The sequence below is a fragment of the Zalophus californianus genome, chromosome 8 (genome assembly GCF_009762305.2).
Source record: "Zalophus californianus isolate mZalCal1 chromosome 8, mZalCal1.pri.v2, whole genome shotgun sequence".
Classification (NCBI taxonomy): Eukaryota; Metazoa; Chordata; class Mammalia; order Carnivora; family Otariidae; genus Zalophus; species Zalophus californianus.
Genome location: NC_045602.1, coordinates 73176787 through 73200605, shown reverse-complemented (window position 1 = coordinate 73200605; position 23819 = coordinate 73176787). Strand labels below are relative to the sequence as shown.

The 23819-nt window shown below is 42.6% G+C and overlaps 1 protein-coding gene across 3 annotated transcripts in view; it reads right to left on the bottom strand.

Moving 5' to 3' along the window:
• STPG4 (sperm-tail PG-rich repeat containing 4) overlaps positions 1-23819 on the bottom strand; it is a 39683-nt gene that overhangs the window by 2417 nt on the left and 13447 nt on the right. For 2 of the 3 annotated variants that reach the window (XM_027623267.1, XM_027623266.1), the window contains 3 exons: positions 21862-21926; positions 21590-21644; positions 539-643 (listed from right to left, as the gene is read on the bottom strand). In XM_027623267.1, the coding sequence (XP_027479068.1) occupies positions 539-643; positions 21590-21644; positions 21862-21926 (225 nt within the window). The remainder of the gene's footprint in view (positions 1-538; positions 644-21589; positions 21645-21861; positions 21927-23819) is intronic. The other variant, XM_027623268.1, reaches the window with a different exon arrangement.

Sequence of the window (23819 nt, the reverse complement as noted above, 5' to 3'; positions counted from 1 at the left end):
GTCCTCTCTAGGCCTCTGAGGCTCAAGTGCTCCCCTGATGTACCTGTGTCTCTCCAGGGACTTGACCCCCTTTGCTGTCTATCCTGAGTTCTTGGGGGCAGGATGGTGGCTCATGCCTTAATGGTCCCCTTTGGTCCAATAATAATGTTTCTGCTCTGAAGCCACACACACACCCCTGAAAGCCACATACACAAAGAACAGCAGATGGATGGGGCCAGCCACTGCCCACTGCTTGCCTCAGTTCATTAAGCATGTTTTCCCACACAGCACCCAGGTCATAACACTGATGGCTAATTACTATGCTGGATGTTGTCAACTGGACCCAAAAGTCTGCCACCACCTTTGGGTCTGGAGTCACTCTGAGCCTGAAACGGGCTGGGGGCTTGCCAGATTTTTGAGCTCTGTGCTCTTTCCCACCTCGACAAGCAATTAGATACATATATACACACTAGAATTGTCTAGAACTCTAACCCAACCCCCACTGCCCTCCCCACCCCAGTCACAAAACCTACAACCATCATCTTTTTAGAGTACTCACAGAACAAGTGGGCAGGAACCGAGGTACTTTGGATTGAAAACAGGAAGTAACAGAATTTACTGGAGGTATTTTCAAGTCGTAATGACCCGGTCCTGGGCCTTCATGCTATAGGGGAAAAAAAGAGTTTTTTATAATCACTAATGTTTGTTATATTTTAATGCTTTATTTGCCTTCCACAAATAAATGCACAGATCATTTGTGATATGGTAGAAAAATCCCTAGACTGGGGTTTGGAAGATATGAAGGTGTGCCCTTGCACAAGCCATTGTGAAGTGGGAATGATACCTGCTTTACCTGCTTTACCTGCCTTGTGGGTGTCTCAGACTGAAGATTAAATGACCTGTAAAACTCCCCCTCGGTCCTGCCTAGACCCGCCGCCCCACACTGGCGCGCCTCACTCCATACCTGTCCTTCGGATTGTTAATGACTGCTACATTGAGCTGTTAGCTTTATAAAACACACGTATTCTTTCCCATGAGTATAGTATGTGTTACCTTAGTCCAAACAAGTCTTCACAGCAATTCATTGACAAAAGCACAACGCTACGACATTAACATAAAATGAACACAATTTTTAAAAGACAATCATCCTAATAGAAAAATTAGTAAAAGGCAATTCACAAAGAGGAAATACAACTGTTCATATAGAAATGGTGGGGGTGGGGGAGCTTTAAGCTCACTAATAACCAAATAAGTTCTAATTAAAACAAGGATATGATTCTTGTTTCGGGGTCTAAAAATTCATGAAGAAAGAAGAAAGGAAGAAGGGGGAAGGAAAGAGGGGGAAAAAGAAAAGAAAGGAAAGGAAAGGAAAAGAAAAGATCCAAAATGTTAACCACCAGCATGGACACTCCTCTATGATTCTGGTGCAAGTATAAATTTGATTAGCCTTTCTAGAGGGCAATTTGGCAAGACACAAAATGGCTTGTAAATGTCTACACCTATCCAGAGGGAGAGAAAGGAGGCTGGTTACCAGATTGCTTCAGCAATCCGAAGACAAATGGAGAGTCCTGAGCCCACATACGGCAGGGAAAATGGAAAGGGCCCAAACATCGCAGTGGGTAATGTGGACAAGATGTTAACTTCTTATTTTTTTTTCTAACGGTTCACTTTTCCTCTCCCATTTTCAAATACCTGTGCTATTTGATAGAAATGAGTCTTTCTGGCATAATGTCTCGGATCTGTTCCTGAATCACGCAGGGACGAGGGGCAGTGGGTGGGAGTACACACTGACCAGAAGCTACAATTGTTGAATGGGTGCACAGGGGCTCGCTGGAGTATTTTGTCTGTGTGGTACGTACATCTAAAGTTTTTACAATACCAAGTTAGAGAGGATGTATGTTTATTATTCTGACTCAGCAAGTCCACATTTGGGAATTTGTCCTAAGAAAACAATTGAGAATGGGTGCAAGTATTTGACCACAACTGTTGATTCTAAAAATTGAAAACTGGAAATCAACTAAATGACCAGTAATGTGTGGCTGTCTAAATACATCGCGATTCTTCCATCCAGCTGTCTAGTGATGAATTTTTACAGACATAAAGCTACTTCCAAATAGTGTTAAGTGCAAATGCAAGCTTAAAAAAAAAAAAAAAACGTGCCTAAAAACACGGGGAATGGAATGTTCACGGACTGTTTTCCCTAGGTGGCAGCATGTTGTGTAAAAAGAATTTTATTTTTCTTAACTGCATTTTCTAATTTTTCTACAATGGACTTGAGCACTCTTGAAATATGAAAAAAAATTATACCTACTGTATAGATAAACGAACATGAAAAATGAGCAAAGGAGAAAAAAGATAAAATTAACAAAAAGGTTAGAACAGAGAACTCTGTCCTGTGAGATCTTTCTCATAGGTAAGGCTGCGCCGCAAATGAGCCCATCAGATGCGGCAGAACAGGTGCCCAACTGCAGACCCTCCAAGGGATTTCAGAGCAAGGCTTTCCCTTGTTTCCTCCTGTGGGTGGCAAAGCCGTGTCATTCGGGCTGCTCTTCTCAATTACTCCTCCATGAATGGAATCTGTTATTAACAGTCAAGCGGAAGTCTGAAAATCAAGGGATGGATGCGCCTAATTCTACAACTCACGGCAGAGAGATGAAAACAGTAATGCTTTGAACTGATACATATGTGGGACAGAGATTGCTACAAGGGTGAGGATCTCTGTATGGAGTGACCTCTATGCTCCCACTGGAGAAATCTGAGCAGCCATAAAAACCAAAGCATAGAAATCCAGGGGAATCCGACGGGAACAGTCTATGCAACACCTCACCCCCCCTTAGTTTGGCCATAATAAATACCGTACTTTCACACCAGAATGGTAGCCGGGGCAAAAGATGCTGCTAAGTGTGCTTCCGTTGACTCCTTGCCTACATCAGCCACTTGCAGGATGGCTGAGAAATGCTCCCACATGCCCCCTTTCCCCCAAGCCTGATGTGGCTTCCCTTTCTGAGTTTCCAAATCATGAGCTCCTTGGGAGTCTAGGTGCCAGGCTTGGCGAAGCACTGATGTAGGCCTGTGCCATGCAGCAGCCTCCCTATTTGGGCGTGGGCGCTTGGTCATCTAAATCAAAGGGCCTAAGACTTGGGGCAGAAAGAAATGACTACATGCTATTTGCCCCACACGTGTCTGATGGAATCTTTTAAAAAAGGCAACATTAGGGAAGTGGATACACGCCCAAATTCATATTCCAGAAGCCACAGGAATGTTCTAAGTGAGAAATAATGATTGGGCCAACATCCTGCAACGGGCGGACAGCGGCCCCAGCAGAGTCCCTACTTCGGAGGACAATGTGAGTGGGCAGAGCAGGAATGGAGGGAAGGCGGCACGGTCCAGCATGGCTCAGAATGTGGGTTGAGGAAATGGATCCAGTTCGATGGGAGGGTGTTTCAAACAAGAACGTGTGAATGCTTAGGAGGGCTGCTCCCTCAATTACTGGGGATCAATGAGCATGACCAGGAGCTTTGGTTCACATTATGTGGGATGCATGGGTGACGGGCGGCACCCAGGTTCATCAGGCAGTACTAAGCACCTCTCACACAAATCAGATGAGCCATTTCTTAACCCTTGTTTTTGCCAGGGTCATGATTTGGCAACTCTGGGTTTTTCCCGAAGCTACGCTTTCAAAGACTACTGACATTCGGTGCCAAGAGCCAACAGAACTGTCACATTCCTAGGGTCCCAGGACCTGCTGCCAAAATAAACTACAGGAAAACTTTCATAGTTACCAATTCTTCTGCTTTGGGGCATGATTACATCGCAACCCTCCTGACAAGATGATTATAACAGTCTCTTCTCTTTGAAAAAGTCATCGAGTTTCTACTCAAGAGCCACTTTAACCAACGGGAGCTATAGGGATGGCACAAATGAATAAAATACTATATTCAACCTCAGAGGAGTTTATCCCTTTTGGGATGCTTTTTATCCCCAAAGGTGTGAGGAGTGAGGACAGCGCTGAGGGAGGGCTGAGCTGACTGCCTGGCTTCAAGACTCTACACCAGGCCCTGCTGTTTCTGGCCCGTGCCAAGTGCTAAGGATGATCTCAGCGGGCCGCAGGAGGGTGCCAAGAGCGGCCACTTCCCACTTACTACAAAGGGCTAAATTGAATGCATGGGCCCTACTGACTTTTCCAGAGTGCTCCCGGGACCCGGTCATACCATGAAGGAGCTTCCCAATGGGCAGTAACACTCAGTACCTTTGTAGGCCTTTGGTAAGCCCTGCCGTGCCTCCACAGAACACACTTCTCCTCCGGGGCTGGGAGAGTGGGACTGGCTAGGCTACAGCACACTGCTCTGGAACTAAAGGGTGTATCACTCGGGGGCATCCCAGAGCAGCAAAATGCCAGGTACCTTGGAAAGACTGTGTGATGGTAGATGAAATTATCCCAAGTTATTATGTGTTGAATTGTGATCCCCTCAAAATTCACAGACCCTACACATTTTTATTGTGTTGAATGGTGTCCCCCCAAAATTCATAGCTCCTGTGAATTCTGAATTGCTAGTACCTCGGAATGTGACCCTCTATGGATATAGGGTCCTTGCAGATGTAATTGTTAAGATGAGATCATTAGGATGGACCCTCATCCTATACGAATGCTATCCTTTATCAAAAGGGGAATTTAGGGCACAGAGACACGCACACAGGGAAAACACCATGCAAAGACAAAGGCAGGGGTCTACAAACCAAGGGAGGCCAAAGATTGTCAGTGTACCACCAAAGCTAGGAGAGAGGAACGGAACAGACTTTCCCTCACAGCAATAAGAAGGAACCAACACTGCTGGCACCTCCATCTTGGACTTCCTCTAGAACCGTGAGACAATAAATTTCTGTTGTTTAAGCCACTCAGTTTGTAGTACTTTGTAATGGCAGCCCTAGCAAATGGATACATAAGTGCTCAGCTCATTTCTTCATTCGGCCAATATACGGTGCACCACGCAGCATGCTGGGAGTTGGGAATAGAGTGGTATACGACTGTCTCCCAATACCCATTCTATCCCTTAGTATTAGAAAAATTTTTAACTGGGCACATGTCTACCCAGCATAAAGGCTACATTTCCCAGCTTCCCCTGAAGCTAGGTGTGACCGTGTGACTAATTTTTTGGCTAATAGGACAGAGGTGAAGAGGTATGTACAAATTCCGGAGCATCCTTATGGAGAGGGCAGCTTATTCATCCCTCCCCCCCGGTTGGTTGGTCCCATGTTCTCAGCTCTCTGGGGTCATGGGAATGGAAGCACGCTTAGCAGAGCTGCACGCAGAAATGTGATGCTGCTGGATTGCCCCATCAGCCCTAAACCGCCTACTGAAGGAAATGTACGCAAGACGGAAATATGTTCTTCTCTCACTTATAAGATTGTTATTTGGGGTCTCTGTTCCTAGCAGCAGAACTCAGTCTTAGTTGACAAGATAGACATGTTCCTTACTCCCACTGGGCTTACATTCTAGCAGGGAATATATATATATATGCCTTGCAAAAAACATGACAAATGTGTGGCATATGACACAAAAGGACACACAGGATGCTATGGGAGAGCATGTTAGAGGGTACACTGATCTGGTCTGAGGGGCCTGAGAAGCCCTTAAGGAAGTACAGATGAGCTAAGACCTAAGGAGTAAGGAGGGGGTGGAGTTTTCAGGCAAAGAGGCTGGAGGAAGGGTCTGTACAGAAGCAGTAATGGGAAAGGTTAGGGAAAGCCACTTAGGGAGGAAGATGACATACATTTTAACCATTCAGACAAATTCACTGCATTGCAGAAATAAAATAAAATGTGCACAGGCTCCCATCCAAAAAAAAAAAGAGTTAGGGACCTGAAATTCAACTTTCTCCAGACAGTTACCACTTCATTATTTTTTACACGTGTATTAACACTAAGAATGGTTTTACAGTTTAACTGCAGGTGTAAAATGCTAAATGTCACCCTTGTATTTCCAATCTCTGCAAGCCATCCGCCTCTGGTTTGCAGGTTTCGGGGCAGCTCTCCAGCCTGGTCTGCAGCAGGTGCAGCAGGCTCCACCGCTGCCCACTGAGAACTCTGCTGGTCCCTCGACACTGCCAGGGCAGCTGCCCAGCCCTGCGCCGCCTCTAGCCCAGTACCCACTCTGGTCACCCGATGCTCACAACATACCACCCTCCACGTAAGAGCCGAGAAGGTGAGGCTGGGTGAGGGCTACAAACAAATGCTTGAGCGCCTGGGCTGTGGGATCCAGAGCCAGTTACTGACCTTGCCTCTCACTGCTGGGAGGTATCACTGCTCAGTTCTAAGCTTTCTTTAAAACCACAAAGCTAAAGGGAACCTAGGAAAAGCACATAGTCTGTCCCCATTGATCCTAGGCACAACTTTCAGTGAATCATACTTGGAAGAGAGAAAAGGTCAGAAATAAAATGTGTGGCCCCAAATGTCTATCTATACACATGTACAACACAAGTAATAAGCAGCATAAACAGAAATTATTAGATGGGGTGGTAAAAAGGATCTCCCCCCAATTTGGCGACATGTGTGTAATAGCTGGAATACATTGCCCAAAAAAGACAACAGGTGCCCCAGCAGGGACAGTAGAATCCTGTGTGGAGGTGGGCACAGAGACAAGCTGGAGCTGCCTCTCTGGGAATTCAGGAGGAGGCCTGCGGCAGAGCGTCCTCAACTCCCGAAATTCTAGAATTCGGTAACTGTTGGTCTACAAGTTCACAGGAGAAAGAAAGAAGGGAGACATGGCGTGCTGTGGAGTAGGGTAGACGCAAAATTTTCAGGCCAAAAGTTAGTCACATTTGCTAAGTCAGGAATTGACCGTACCTCTCCAGTGTAGCTCAGTACTGTTTATTCCTGCTGAGAGAGAAACCACGGCAGTCTAGGGTTCCCGGTAGGGGCCCGGTGAGCGGGCAACACTGAGTGATCACCAACCTGCCCACCATAAAAAGGCAGCTTTTGCAGGAATGCACCTGCCGGGGACCCCCAGGCAATTCAGCATTGCTGCGGGTGTTCACTGGCCCATCCTCCCTTTTCTGGGTGACCCCGGAGCCCCACCAGCCTTGCAAATCTCAGGCGGTCCCTGAGCGGAGGAACTTCGGCTGAGCGGGCCATTCCTGGTCACGGCGATTGGCCCAGGGCAGACACGTGACAGTCGCCTGGCCAATCCAAAGAGCCTGCATTTTCACACTCAGGTGCCCCGGCCGGCAGGTGTGCGCCTGGGACTGCTCGTGGCCCCTCCTGCCCAGCTCATAAACAGAGCGTGCGCAAAGGCCGGAGGAAGGTAAGTCAGTGGTAAAAGTCCCAGAGGCTGTGTGCGCCAGGGAATTCCATGCCACTTTTATGTTTTAATTGTTTGCTTACGCCAGTCCAGGATGGGCTTCTGTCACTTGCAACTGAAAAAAAAAATCCTACCTATTACATCTTGTTCCTGTTCCCAGTCAAGAAATTGTTATAAGAAAGGAGAGCAGGAAATTCTTTACGCTCGCAGCCAAACAGGGATATATGACTCTGCTGGTGTTAATACTATTGGAAAATTTGCACAAATTTTTTTAAAAAGAAAGACTGCCAGTATATCTTTTCATAAAAAAAAAAAATCCTAGTACATCTGTAGCTATATTTAAAAGGTTATATTTTTCCAAAAATGTTACTTACAAGTGAACTCATCTTTGAGGAGATTGAGACGGGGACCAGCATTAATCATATTTCAGATTCCATTCAAGCAGAAATCAATTTCTGTTTGACTTGATTCAATCTGACCATGTTTACTAATTATTCTGTTCCTTGTGGAATTTCAAACTATCAGCTTAGTTTTTAATTGAACTAATTTCGTAAATGCAAAAGCAGCTGGGATGATTCAGCATACTTTCAGAGTGCTAGTTTTAATGCAGAGAGTGTGGCACAGATCTGCTATCCCCTTTTCAAACTGCTATTAAATGTGACTAAAACAGACAAATCATATAACGCTCATTCCCATCGGTACAGACTTTCCTGTTTATCTAATCCTTTCCTTATTCTTTATAGGCTTGTCAGGTTTTAAAAAATACAGAAACATCTTGAAATATTTCTGACATCAAATAAAAGAAACTCGTTTTCGTTTGACATTGTAAGATTTTATTTCTACTGTCAGGAAAGGTGTGCATGTCTTGTTTTTCACTTTATATACAACTGTGAGAATTAATAACTGTAAAGAATCTGCTCAGCGAATCACTGGAAGCCCCAAATCATGGGAATGACTGAGTCCTAATTAAGTAGTAGTGAGTGGCGCTATTTTTATTTAAGTAACAACGTTTTTTTTTTTTAAAGATTTTTATTTATTTGACAGAGAGAGCACAAGCAGAAGGAGAGAGAGGGAGCCTGATGTGGGACTCGATCCCAGGACCCTGGGATCATGACCTGAGCCGAAGGCAGACGCTTAACGACTGAGCCACCCAGGCGCCCAACACTACCTCTTTTCTGACTTTTTTTTTTTTTTTTTAGAGAGAGGGTGTGAGCATGAGTGTGGGAGGGGGCAGCAGAAGGAGAGGGAGGGAGAGAGAGAGAGAGAGAGAGAGAGAGAGAGAGAATCCCAAGGAGGCTCCACGCTGAGCGCCAGCCCGACGCCAGGCTCGATCTCACCACCCTGAGATTATGACCTGAGCCAAAATCAAAAATCCATCGTTCAACCAACTGAGCCATCCAAGTACCCTGCCTCTTTTGACTTCTAGAACTTATATTTTGAAAAACTATAAAAGCAATGGAAAAGAAAGGAAGTAAACAACCACCCTTAATCACAACACCTCAGCATAGCCACTACCACTAAATGGATTTTGGTGCATTTCCTGGTTTTTATACACATAATTTTTCCTACATTACTGCTGTTGTCATCTTGTTATAAGTAATCCCTTCATGATATCTTTGTATAGATGAATATTTCTGTACACAAGATTATTACTTTAGGAGGGTTTTCTCAAAATGGAATCAGCAGGCCATGAGATAATGCACTGCCCAACTGCCTTTCAAGGGCTTGTATTGGTATGTGCTGCCACCAGCAACAGACAAGAGAAGCGCTGGGTCTGTATGGACCACATGCCAAGTAGAGACTGGGGGAAAAAGACCTGGAAAAATAGACTCTTCCTTAGGCCTCTCTACCCTAATGGGAGTATTTTTTTTTTTAAAGGTTTTACTCATTTGACAGAGAGAGGGACACAGCGAGAGAGGGAACACAAGTAGGGGGAGTGGGAGAGGGAGAAGCAGGCTTCCCGCGGAGCAGGGAGCCCGATGCGGGGCTTGATCCCAGGACCTTGAGATTATGAGCTGAGCCGAAGGCAGACGCCTAACGACTGAGCCACCCAGGTGCCCCTACCCTAATGGGAGTATTAAATGAAGTCATCCGTGTCCCCAGTATGTTCAAGAAAGTTGTGCAGAATCTCTGATATCCTTAATGCCCACACTTAGAAACACATTCAAGAGGGAACAAAATCCATGCAGTTTTTTGGTAGGTCAAGAGATTTATTTGGGTCATTTATGGGAGCAATTAAATCAATTAAAGGGGAGGAGAAACCACAAATGACAAGTTTTACTTTGTCCAATTCCCTTGACTAAGAATGACCAGGATTTGTTGCAGTTTTCTCCTCTTTAAAACAATCCCACTATGAAGCAACTATACCTTTAGGGCTTAGGATTTGTGGGGCTTGGTCATTATTACCAAGATGCTAAAAGGTGGCAGAAGTTGCCAATACAATTCTTTTTTTGGGTGCAGAAAGGTCCTTTTTTTTTTTTAAAGATTTTTTATTTATTTATTTGACAGAGAGATAGAAGCACTAGTAGGCAGAGAGGCAGGCAGAGGGAGAAGCAGGCTCCCCGCTGAGCAGGGAGCCCGATGCGGGGCTCGATCCCAGGACCCCAGGATCATGACCTGAGCCAAAGACAGACGCTTAACTAACTGAGCCACCCAGGCGCCCCCAGAAAGGTCCTTTTTATTAATGGTAGACCACATCTCCTGGCATCAATCCCAAAATGCTCACATAAATATCCTCCTCACAGTCTTTACTATGCACAAAACAATTGTGCCAATCCATAACCAATTATTATTACTTCAACAATAACTGAAATAGCCAATGAGTATACAATCTTACATTGGTAATGTGAAGATTAAAAACCATTTTCCAACCCAACAAATCCCTTACCAACAGCTTCTCTTGAGAGCTACCTACACTTTGGGGACAAAATGTAATTCACCAACTGAGTCCCTGACACAAACAAGAAGACTGTGGGTTTTTACCATTGTTGTTGGTCTGGTTTGGTTTGGGTTTTTGTTTATTTTTTTTAAGATTTATTTCTTTATTTGAGAGAGAGAGCATGCACATGGTAGGGGGAGGGGCAGAAGGAGAGAGGGAGAGAGAGAGAGAGAGAATCCCAAGCAGACTCCCTGCTGAGCGTGGAGCCTGATACAGGGCTTGATCTCACAACCCGGAGATCATGACCCTGAGATCATGACCTGAGCGGAAATCAAGAGTCAGATGCTTAGCCCACTGAGCCACCTACCGAGCACCCAAGAGGCTGTGTTTTTTTAACAAGGGAGAACAGCTTCTCCACACTGAGAGGCCTTCGGACACAATCCTAGAGGATCTTCAAATCCAAAGTTAATGTACTTTTTAGAACTAAAAAATCATGTAGTGATCTGCTATGCATTCACATGGTCATTTACTTGTCTTTTAATTGGCTGCTCCTGGAGATTTTATGTGTGAATGATTAACACATTTCCACGGGCTACTTTTCACAGATGACGGAAAGAAAGGAGGAGGAGATGCACACCTATATGGAACCATCTTTTATTACTTGCCTCCTTCTCAAAAGGTTTAGAGTGACTCAGTGGATGTCCATAGGTCGTACTATATTGCACCAGATCTACAGGTCAGATTTCAGGTGATTGTAGGTTTCAGGTATACCAACAATGAGGCAACGTGTCCTAAGCCAGTAGGGCTCAAATGACACCACAACCTTACCATGCAACTGTACACAAACCACACTTCAGAAGAACCAAAGAATTATAAGTTTTTTTAAAAATCAAAATGCCAAATACATGAAAGAAAATTAAAGTGAACATATCTCTGGAGGGAATTTTTTAAGTGGTAGAAAAGATAGATTTCATTCATTCATTCAACACAGTTTCTGAGCACTGTACTAGGCTCTGGGCATTGATGAATAAGACAGCCCCCTTTCATGGAACTTACATTCCAGAAGGCGATGACAAACTCTCTAATTTGATGACATAAACACTTTACACTTTAAACTTCTCTCTATATAAACACACAAAAGTAAAAGGCAAAATCCCCGAAAAACTTCAGCAAATACAAGTGCTAATATCTTTTCACTATAGCGTTTGTACAAATCAACAAAAAAGAATGTTAAAACTCTGCCCAATAGATAACTCGGTAAAGACTATGACCAGAAAGTATGCAGGGAGAACCACAAATCCCTGATTAACAAATAATTAGAATGTACAGTCTCAGATCCTACAGATTAAATTAGAATAATGAGATACCATTCTTTTACTATCAAGTTAACAAATTTTTTTAAAAATTAAAGATAAATAAAATTTATACAAATTTTATGAAATGGTCACTCACTGGAAGATAAATGAATGTAATACTTTTTTAAAAGGTTTGGCAATCTAGATGAAGAAGCTGTATATCATCTCTAGTAAATACCATTTGTGCTAACCCATAAAAAATGATGTCAAAACTTAGAAAAGATTTTATGCATTGAGTTTTATGCTAGCATTAATCTCTTGATCTGAGTATTTGGTACCATTATCCTTGCATAACAAAGTTGTGAATGTAAACAAAGTTGTCATAATATAGAAGAGTTCTCCAGTAAACTGACCTCTTAACAAAATTAAATCCTATTCAAGCATCTCTCCCTGCTTAACACTGGCATCCACCATTGCAGACAGATCAGTGTCTTTGTAAGTCAGTTTTTCTCTGTCATCATTAAATGATATTTAATAATACATTGCAAATGAAATGCAAATCCAACTGAAAATGAAAATGAAAATTTTACCCAAAAATGCAGGATTTCATGAAGTTGATGAAAATGATGGAAAAGTGCCTAAATCACAGGAAAAGGCTTTCATTGCCCAGTGAGGATCCAGTGAAGTTAAATTAGCTAACAATATGACGTGAAGGATGTCACTATACTATCATAAGATATTGTCAGAAAAACTAAACACAGCCTCCTTTTTAATTTAGGAATTAATACGTAGTTGCAATTATAGGATACTTTCCTAATTTTTAGTTCAGTTTTTTTTTTTTTTTTAAGGAAAGACCAAATCAAACCTGGTTGACTACTTTGAGATTTTGATTCTACTTGAAGTGGGTTCACTTTAATAGGTCTTTTTTGTGGATCAAGTTATACTTGGATACTGAAGACCCCTGTATATGGAATAATTGAAAACAAGATTAACCATCAAGAGGGGAATGGTTGAGGGGCACCTGGGTCGGTTAAACGTCTGACTTTTGATCTCTGGGTATCGATCTCAGGGTCTTGATCTCAGGGTTGTGAGTTCAAACTCCACATTGGGCTCCATGCTGGGTCCAGTGGAGCCTACTTAAAAAAACAAAAAAAGAGGGGGATGGTTGAATAAATTATGATTTGATAACTTGATTATTTACCTAGTGGAAATAAATTTTAAAGGGATTTGTAATAATATGAAAGTAAAACGTGCTAAGTAAAAAAAAGGGATATAAATTATTGCGCATCATGATCACAACTATTTTTAAGATTGCAGAGAAAAACGAAAATTAACATTAATGGCTGCATATGAGCAATAACAAAATTTTTAAACATAATTTTCTATATTTTCCAAGTTATCTATAATTTATTCATTTATTTTTACTCTAATTTTAAATTTTTATATATTTTTCACTTAAATTTCAAGACATTTTATTGAATTTATAGAGAAATGTAGTTTTAAAAATCAATTGGAACTGGGGCACCTGGGTGACTCAGTCGGTTAAGCGTCTGCCTTCGGCTCGGGTCATGATCCCAGGGTCCTGGGATCGAGCCCCGCATCGGGCTCCCTGCTCCGTGGGAGGCCTGCTCCTCCCTCTCCCACTCCCCCTGCTTGTGTTCCCTCTCTCGCTCTCTCTCTGTCAAATGAATAAATAAAATCTTTGGGTGGCTCAGTTGGTTAAGGTACCAACTTTTTTTTTTTTTTTTAAGATTATTTATTTATTTATTTGACAGAGAAAGACAGACACAGAGAGCGCACACAAGCAGGGGGAGGGGCAGAGAGAGGGAGAAGCAGGCTCTCGGCTGAGCAGGGAGCCTGATGCGGGGCTCCAGCCCAGGACCCTGGGATCATGACCTGAGCCGAAGGCAGACGCTTAACCGACTGAGCCACCCAGGCACCCCTAAGCGACCAACTCTCGATTTCAGCTCAGGTCATGATCTCAGGGCTGTGAGATCCAGCCCCGTGTGGGGCTCCACGCTGGGCATGGACCCTGCTTAAGATTCTCTCTGCCCCCTCTCTGTCATACCTTCTTTAAAGAAAAAGAGCCGAAGACAACTATTTTTAACTCTTAACTGCTCTTACAGAAGTTACCTTGAGGCGCCTGGGTGGCTCAGGCGTTTAAGCGTGTGCCTTCGGCTCAGGTCATGATCCCAGGGTCCTGGGGTTAAGCCCAATGTCAGGGTCCCTGCTCAGCGGGGAGTCTGCTCCTCCCTCTGCCTCTCCCTCTACCCTCCACTCATGCTCTCTCTCTCTCAAATAAATAAATAAAATCTTTAAAAAAACAGTTACCTTATCACTAAATGGTATGTTCATATTGTTATTTCTTAATTTGTATTTTAGAAATTATCTATTGATGGCCTTCTGGAATGAATGAAGATATGGCATTTGCCCTGTCCACTATTCCTCTCTCCTCATCCAAAGTAGCATTTTCTTTTCTTTTTTTTTCAAAGTAGCATTTTAATTGTTTTTAAAAATTTACTTATTTATTTTAGAGAGCGGGAAAGAGAGAGTGCAAGCAGGGGAAGAGGCAGAGGAAGAGAGAGGATCCTCAAGCAGACTCCCCGTTGAGCACAGAGCCTGACTCAGGGCTCCATCCCGGGACCCTGAGATCATGACCTGAGCCGAAATCGAGAGCCGGATGCTTAAGCAACTGAGCCACCCAGGCGCCCCCAAAGTAGCATTTTAAATCCCTAAGCAATGTTTGTTAAAAAAATATATTCCTTGCAGAGCCAGGTTACATAATAGAATTCCTTTCCTTAGCCTTTTGTTTTATCGGCAGTTAATTATGTGCCTTATTTTTTCACTTGCACATTTTGCTACACATATTTTTTAAATTTTCCCCATCATATCAGCTGTTCTTAAATCCTTTTTCCCTTAGAAACATTCCTTCCGGAGTTCGTTCTTTTCTTTCTCAATATGGATTGGCTTCTCTCTCAGCCTGCTGCACAGTGGTCCGCCTGGGACATCTTTTAACTGCTCCCCCAGTGTGGACCCACTTTGTCCTAAATCCCATGCCTCCCTCCTTCTGGATTTATTCCTTTGTTTTGCTGTAATTTATCACCAGTGGCATCTTTAAAAAGGATATTCAGAAGGCAATTTTTATGAGTTCTTGCATGTTGGAAAATGTCTTTATTTTGTCTTCACAATTGATTGTTTGGCTGAACACAGACTTCTAGGTTGAAAATACTTTTCCCTTTTTCCTCTCTCTATGCATGCTAACTGGATTTTTAAAAAATCTTCCCTCTATTCCCTGCATTCTGTTTTTCAACCAGGTTTCCAACCTTCTGTCTGTTTACTTCCATCCCTCATTCATGTTACGGGCTTTTCACACTTGCCTGGTGGGAGCTTGGGTATACGGCTAGGATATGTGGAGATCAGGCAACTGAATGGTGAGCCAGTCTTTTTCCTGGGGTTCCCTAAATATCCGGATGTGGTTCTCTTTCCTCTAAGCTCATTGAGTTTTTCTAGAGGAGGAATTCTACTATTTTTTTGCTTGAGGGGCAAATGTCCAAAGGCCAGCATTTTACATTAGGAGAAGAAAGGGAGCCCCAGACTTAAATTACTGTGTATGTACAGTTTCAATTAATTCCCTGGTGTTCAGCTAATTCCCTATGCCTCACCTCACCTTCCCCCCAAGGCCAGAGACTCCCTCCAGTTCTAAGAGACAAACAGGATCCCTTCTCTTCTGCATGACCCCCTGCCTGCTTTTTAGCCCGTGGCTTCCTCTACTTTGTCCAAAAATTGTTGAAAGCTTTTGTCTGCCAATGTTTCCAAACTTCTTTTCTCTTTAACCATGTAGATTTATTTATTCTTTTACTACCATTTTATTGGCATTTGAGAGTGAGAAGAGATTGATGTATGGCCAGTTTGCCATACTGAGCAGGAAATCATGCTTTACTTTTAGAATTGAAAATATAAACTTTAAATTCAAATAGCTATTATGACCATAATTACATAAAACAAGGATATTCAAATTGACATTCAAATATTCCACATAAACAGGAATTCAATCTATTTAACATTCTTTTTTTTTTTTTTAAGAATTTATTTATTTATTTGACAGAGAGCACAAGCAGGGGGAGCGGCAGGCCGAGGGAGAGGGAGAAGCAGACTCCCCGCTGAGCAGGGGGAGCCCAATGATGTGGGACTCGATCCCAGGACCCCGGGATCACGACCTGAGCCGAAGGCAGACGCTTAACCGACTGAGCCACCCAGGCGCCCCTATTTAATATTAATTCTTGTAGATTTGTTCTGAGGCTTGCTACTTCAGTTATGTCAAAGTTGGATCCTCTCGTAAGAATCAACAGACTTATCTAAGGAAAATGTCTATAAAAATTCCCAACATAGCAACTCTTTGTGAATTTTATTTTTCTTTACTTTGTAGATTTTTTTATGGACTGATCTTGAAGTTAAGGTCAAAAAGTGTAACACATGTTTTGTGCACAAAACAGTTAATGATATAAATAACTAAAAACTGGAACTCCTTCTTATAATTCTCCCTCTTTACAGTTCCTTTCCTTTTTTTTTTTAAAGATTTTATCCATTTGACAGAGAGAGACACAGCGAGAGAGGGAACACAAGCAGGGGGAGTGGGAGAGGGAGAAGCAGGTTCTCCACTGAGCAGGGAGCCCGACGCGGGGCTCGACCCCAGGACCCTGGGATCATGACCTGAGCCGAAGGCAGACGCTTAAGGACTAAGCCACCCAGGGGCCCCTTCAGTTCCTTTCCTTTATCCCAGGTGCCCTAATTCTTGTCATCTCATCTATATTCCTGGAGGATGGGGGTGGAGGGGAGGGAGAATCTAATAAGTCACTAATTCCTTGGTATGAATTGGATCAATATATTTCTCCTTCTAAGAGCTTTTGCATTTAAAAGAAGACATGTAAAAAAGAGAAATCCCTCCAAAAGATTTTTCTGCAACTAAGTCAAGAGTGGCACATGTCTCATGTCTCAGATCTTAGGCTCTCATATCAAAATCCTTACTATGGGGGCCCCTGGCTGGCTCAGTTGGTAGAGCATGCAACTCTTGATTTCAGGGGTTGTGAGTTCCAGCCCCACACTGGGTCTAGAGATTCCTTGAAAATAAAATCTTTTTTAAAAAAAGATCCCTACTATGGAGTTTCAGGCATTGCTGCAGTGGGTGGGGAGGTATAAATCCAAATTTCCCTTCTGGCCCCACCAACTAATAAATGCCTTGTGGAAAAGCCTTTGGATCCAAAGCCTGACAGGACAACTAGCCCTTTGATTTCTTTGAGTTTGGCTTCGGATACAGGCTCTGAAGGGACAAGGATGGGTGTCCCTTTCCTCATTCAAGCCTTTTCTTCACTCCTGCCCTTACCTCCTTCCTCAGCCTGGAGTCAGCAATTGCTAAGAAGCTTACAAGTGAATGTATCAGAAGGTTCTGGAGATGGCTCTCGGAAGGAAGAAGGTACACGTGCTTCTCTCAACAGATAATATTAAACTTGAGTCATCAGTGTCTAATTTTGGGTGCCACGTTTCAAGTTGTGTGTGCCAAGCCATTTGGTCTCACACTAGTCAGACACATGCATTGTGAATCCCGGACTCTCATTTCATTTGAGTAAGTTTCTGTGTGCTCGTATGGGTACACCTTGGTTGGGTTATTGACCCCAGTGTGTCCTTGCCCTTCGAGAGGGAAGGGAGAGCACTGAGGAAATGTCTCATTTGCCACTGAATACTCAACAATAGCTACCTGGCTTGAGGCTTCACACACGCAGCCGTCCAAAAAAGATGTGTAGAGCAGATGAAAGAACTTCTATTGAAGTCAGCTAGACTGAGTTGAGCCCAGCTTTTTACAAAGAGACTTTGCTGAGAAACAGCTGGAAGTTCTAACATCCTAAAGGTGTCCCAGGGAAAAAATATGGCCAATTAAGAAGAGCCAGTGTAGCAAGCCTCCTAGCTGGAGCCTAAGCTGCCTCCATCCACTGTAAGGACCTTAGACGATCAGGGCCTAACGGGCAGGCTGGTAGATGGCCGTCCCAGGAGCGAGAAGCCTCCTGCACGTGAACTCATCCTACTGCAAAAAGGGTCAAGCAGGCCAACCTGGGCCCGTGAACAAGCCTTAGTCATCAGTGAGGAGTGGTGACGCCAGTGACAACACAATGTTTGCCACTTGGACTTGACCCCAGACCAGCTCTAAATGTCCAAAGGCACTAAGCAAGTCACTTGATCATGCTCACGCACTAGGCAGCACAGCTTAGAGCCCAGGTTTTGAGGTCACCAGAGACGGGGTCTAAGTCACGGCTCCACTTCCTAAATAACTGTGTGACCTCTGTAAACTAACTTTCATTTCCTGACCTGTTGAGTAGAGGTGAAATACTAACCCGCCGAGTTGCTGTGAGGATTAAATGCACCTGCACCAGAAAATACTCAATGAATGATGGTGGCCCTCATCATCAGAGCCAACCCTGATAGAGTATAGTTGACCCTTGCACAGCATGGGGGTTAGGGGCGCCGGCCCCCAAGCAGTGGAAAATCCATGTGTAACTTCACACTCCCCCCAAAATTAACTACTAATAGTTAGCCTTACCCATAACATATATAGTGGATTAGCATGTATTTTGTATGTTGCATGGATTATATACTGTATTCTTACACTAAGGTAAGCTATAGAAAAAAACATTAAGAGGATCATAAGAAAAGAGAAAATACATTTACAGTACTATACTGTGTTTACTGAAAAAAACCTACATATATGTGGGCCTCCACAGTTCAAATCCGCGTTGTTCAAGGGTCCACCGTAGCTCATTGATAGGTTCTTCCAGTTCTAAGAGTCCTTAACAGTTCTCTGATTATAATGTTAATTTCTAGAACAAGGAGACTGAAGGATAAAAGCAATCCAATGAGATTTTTCAGATAAAGGTTAAGTGGCCATATTATAATGGCCCGAAGATTACTGCATTTATCTCAAAAGGGTTTGAGAATGGTAAACAGTATTTCTGTATCCTACTCACACAACGTACCCCCAATCTCCCACTGTTGGGATCAATGGAGTTTGTTTTCTACAGTTTACAAGTTTGTGGATCTAAACCAAGCCCACATTCTGCTCTGGGAATGCATGTTTAGGACAGACATGAATCACAGCCCTGGGCTATTTCTTTGTCTTAGAACATTTTCCATGAAAGTATTCTTTTCACTTTGTTGAAGGACAGGATGTTCCAAATCAGTGAATCACTTTTATTTATAAAATAGAAGGGATGAGGTGACTTCAATGAAAATGGCAGAATAAGATCTCGAAAAATCTCTCCGTCAAAGCAAGGAGACCAAAAGCAAAAAGTGTCCGAATCAACTGGCTTGTGCTATTTCACATCCCAGGCTGCTTGTCCAGGACGCCTAACCTGAACTAAAATCCAGTTATTTTTGATTGAGTCCCTCCTCACTGATAGTAAACAAATCATTATTAGCTCACAGCATTCATTTAAAACATATAGTTCAAGGGAGACAGAGTTACTACCCAGCGGAAAAAAACCCAGTTGTTTTGACTGCTTGCTGCCAAAGCCAACCTACATAGGCATCTATTTCCCTTCTTCCCATCAAATAACGATTCATCTCCCATTCTAGTCACACACACACACACACACACACACACACACACACACACACACACACACACAGCCAAGGGAAGAGACAAGAGCCAATAGAGAGAACATACTGTGGGAGGACGTGAAGCACCCTGGAGGAATGGGACCTCATGTAGCACGGCGGAGACAGCTGAAACTGCCAGGGGAGCAGGCTGATTTGCTCCACAGAACCCAAGAGAAGGTCAGGAATTTTAGGCGTGAGACCCCTGTGAGGTGGGAATGGAAAGGTGGGGGCTGAAAGTAGGAGGACTGGTAGACCTCTCTCTTCTCCCCAGGTCCCTCCACCTCCCCCCGCTCGTGCATCCCAGGCGGGGCAGGGGGTGCATTTCTGGGGAGACTGCACCAGACAACTGGGCGCAGGAGCCCCCAGGAACTCTAAGGACGGGAGCCTCTACCAAAAACAGGAATTTTAAGTGAACTTTTCCACACACCAAACAGTGAGACGCCCCCCCCACAGCCTCTTCCCTGACTCAGCTCCCAGAGCACTGGCCGCTGGCCTGTACCCCACGCTACTGTCACGTGCAAGAGAAAAGCCCTAGGGATAGCCAAGGGAAAAACCAAAACCACGTCCTCCTCCCATGGATCAACTGTGAAATCCCCTGGACATAATCCCCACCTGTATTAATGTCCTGTGCCTGCTGTGACAAATCACCATAAATTTGATGGTTTAAAACAACAGAATTTTATTCTCTCACCATTCTGGAGGCCAGAAGTCTGAAATCAGTGTCACTGGGCGAAACTCCAGGTGTCGGCTGGGTGCTGCTCCCTCTGGAGGCTCTAGGGGAGTCTGTCCTTGCCTCTTCCATATTCTGGTGACAGCCAACCTTCCTTGGCATATGGTCACGTCACTCCGACCTCTGCCTCTGTGACCACACTGCCTTCTCCCCCTTCTCAAATCTCCCCCTGCCTCCCTCGTATAAGGACACTTGTGAGTGCATTTGGGGCCCAACGGAGAATCCAGAACAATCACCCCATCTCAAGATCCTTCAAGTAATCAAGTGGGCAGGACGGTTCCTGCCACGCAAGGTAACATTCACAGGTTCTACCAATTAGGACATGGCCACATCTCTGGGGCCATTACTCAGCCGAGCACACCACCCACATGCAGAAAGCTTTCAGTCAGCCTTTTAGTTTCTCACGTTTGTTAGTGGGATCAACATTTTTTCACCTTTGTTGGCTGTCTGAACTTCTTGTCACATGAATGGTCCACTCCCAGCCTTCATCTGTTTTACTTTTCTATTGATGTTTTTCCTCTAGATTGTTAAGAGTTTAAATAAGGCCATTAGCCCTTTATCTGCCACATATGTTGAAAATACTTCTCCGCATTTGCACTTGCCTGTTAGCTTTGTTTACAGTTTGTCTTCTGATATACAAGAAATGTTAAATGTGTGGTCAAATCAAATACTTCTCCTTTGCAGTTCACCCACTGCGCTGATCTCAGAAAATCTGCCTTATCCTAAAAGTAGATACAGGCTACTGTATTTTCTTCTGGTTTTATGCTTCATTTAATTCTTTGATCAATATGGAATTTATTTTAAGATGTGGTAGGAAGAATCTAACTTAATTTCTAAGTTATTTAATCAATTGCCCAGCATAAAGTATTCTCTTCCGTTCCCTACTGATTTGTCATACCATCCTTATCGAATATAAAGTCTAGGGTCTGTTTCCGAACTCTGTTATCTAAATTCCTCTTTCAAATGTTCACTGAACATGTCTTTCTCCATCTGGGTTTCTAGTGACAAATAGATAACTCAAGTCCATCAAACCACCCTAAAATAATTTCATATTGTCTTAATCCTTCAAAATGTTTATATATTTATTTGTTTTTTGGCATCCTACCAGTTAAATTATCTAAAGGAGTTCATTTTTATCAAAACACGGCATATATTTGGAAATCTGTAGAAACAGGAAGGCATTTTCACATTTTTGAAAGAAACCAGAGATAATTTCCTTTTTGTTGTTAATACAATGATCTATCGAATATCTCTGAGGATTTTATTAATTAAATCAATAAATACCATGTGGCAGCCATTTTTCTAGGTGTTAGGTATATAGGACAAAACCGGATAAAAGTCTCCACCTTCATGAAGCGTACATTCCAGTGGGGGAGACAGATAAAACAGGATAGATTAATGTCTGAGTGTAGTGTATTAGACAGTGATGAGCATTATGGAGAAAAATAAACCAAGGAAGAGGGCACAGGAAATTCTGAACGAGTGACTAAGGGATGACTTCACTGAGAAGGTGATATGAGTCAAGACCGACAGAAAGGAAAGGACGTTTTACTTTTCTTCTATAACTTGACACAAATGGGTTACTTGCCTTGAAATCCCTGGTATATCTTCAGATATACTTTAAGTATATCTTAAATCAATTACATTAATCATTCATTGCTTATCTACTACAGTGATCAAAATGTTAATCTTGACATATCAAAATGAACCACTGCATATTTTAAACATCAAATTCATCATGAGTTAATTGTCTACAATATACTTACAGGAGTGAAGCAGCTTGTTGGAAATCTCTGAACTGTAGAACGAAATACGAAGCTCCTATATATATATATAAAAAAAAAGACGATGTACTAAATCTATTTTTTAATGTGGGAACTTTGTTAACTTATTCCCTCTCTCTCACTAAATATTTAAAAATGCTATTCTAGATATGATGGGCATAAATAAGGTTTAAAAGCCATTAGTATTGGTTAAGTATGTAAATAAAAAGGCATGAGTGAAATTATTAAAAGCAACTTAATAAGTATATAATTACCTGGAAGCGTGCTTGGGAACCGGTGTAGGAAGTAGATCATATTGCCCTGGTGAAAGCTTAACTGACTACATAGAATGGACAAGGACACCAAAAATAGATTAATACAGGTCTTAAGCTCACTTTATCTTATTACCTGTCATTCATAATCCTTTATTTTATGACCATACAGCATTATGTAATTTTTCTTGATCTTAATAGTGGAAAAGTTGCATTTTCAAAGATGGAGCTTCAAAACATTCAACAAGCATTCTCTTTTCACGGTAAATTTTATGATAGTGTGCCTGAGATGATGCATAGAAAAATGCTGTACAAATGATCATATTCTAAATGTACTAAATTCAACAAATCCATTCAACTACCATTTGGTGGGCCTACTCTGTGAGTAAAGTACTGCTGGGTATGGTGGGGAATACAAGGGTAAGAGAGATATGGCCCCTGGCCCACAGGAGTGAGAAGGCACATACATAAACTATTCTAATGTAAAATACTATAAATAAAATTATAAAAGACAGATTGGAGACTTGGGGGTCGGGAGAGATTAAATCCAACTGAGTGACCCACAGCTAATCTCACATACTCAATGGTAAAACGCTAAAAGCTTTTTCCCTATGGTCAGGAATAGGACAAGGGTGCCCACTTTCTCCATTCCTATTCAACATAGTATTAGAAGCTCTAGCCAGAATAATTAGGCAAGAAGAAGAAATAAAAGGCATCCAAATTGTATAGAAAGAAGCAAAACTGAGGGATGCCTGGGTGCCTCAGTCAGTTAAGCGTCTGCCTTCAGCTCTGGTCATGATCCCGGGGTCCTGGGATTGAGTCCCACAACAGGCTCTTTGCTTAGTGGGGAGCCTGCTTCCCCCTCTGTCTGCCGCTCCCCCTGCTTGTGCTCTGTCTCTCTGACAAATAAATAAATAAGATTAAAAAAAAAAAAGCAAAACTTTCCTACTTGGCAGATGACATGATCTTGTTTGGGTTTTTTTTTTTAAGATTTTATTTACTTATTTGATAGAAAGAACGAGAGAGGGAACACAAGCAGGAGGAGTGGGAGAGGGAGAAGCAGGCTTCCTGCTGAGCAGGGAGCCTGATGCGGGGCTTGATCCCGGGACTCTGGGATCACGACCCGGGCCGAAGGCAGATGCTTAACTGACTGAGCCACCCAGGCGCCCCAGATGACATGATCTTATACACAAAAATACCCTAAAGACTCCACCAAAAAACTGTTAAAATAAACAAAATTAGTAAATTTACAGGATACCAAAACAAATACAACAATCAGTTGAGTTTGCACAGAATAACAATGAACTATCTGAAAAAAAAATTAAGAAAACAATCTCATTTATAATAGCATAAGAAACAGTATATTCTTAGGAATAAATTTAACTAGGGAGGTGAAAGATCTATAAACTGAAAACTATAAGACATTGATAAAAGAAATTAAAGAAGGCACAAATAAGTGCAAAGTTATCCTGTGTTCATGGATCAGAATTAATATTGTTAAAATATCCATACTACTCAAGGCAATCCACAGATCCAAAGCAATCCCTATCAAAATTCCAATTGCATTTTTCAAACATGGAGAAAAAAATCCTAATATTGATATGGGATCACAAAAGACTCCAAATGGTCAAAGCAATCTTGAGAAATAACAAAGCTGGAGGCATCACACTTCCTGATTTCAAACCATATTACAAAGCTATAGTAATCAAAACAGTGTGGTACTAGAATAAAAACAGACACATAGACCAATGGAATAAAGTTGAGAGCCCAGAAATAAACCCACACATACGTTGTCAACTAATATTTGACAAGAGCACCAAGAATACACAATGGGTAAAGGATAGCCTCTTCAATAAATGGTATTGGAGAAACTGGATATCCACATGCAAAAGAATGAAACTAGACCCTTATCTTACACCAGTCACAAAAATTAATTCAAAATGGACTGAATACTTAAATGT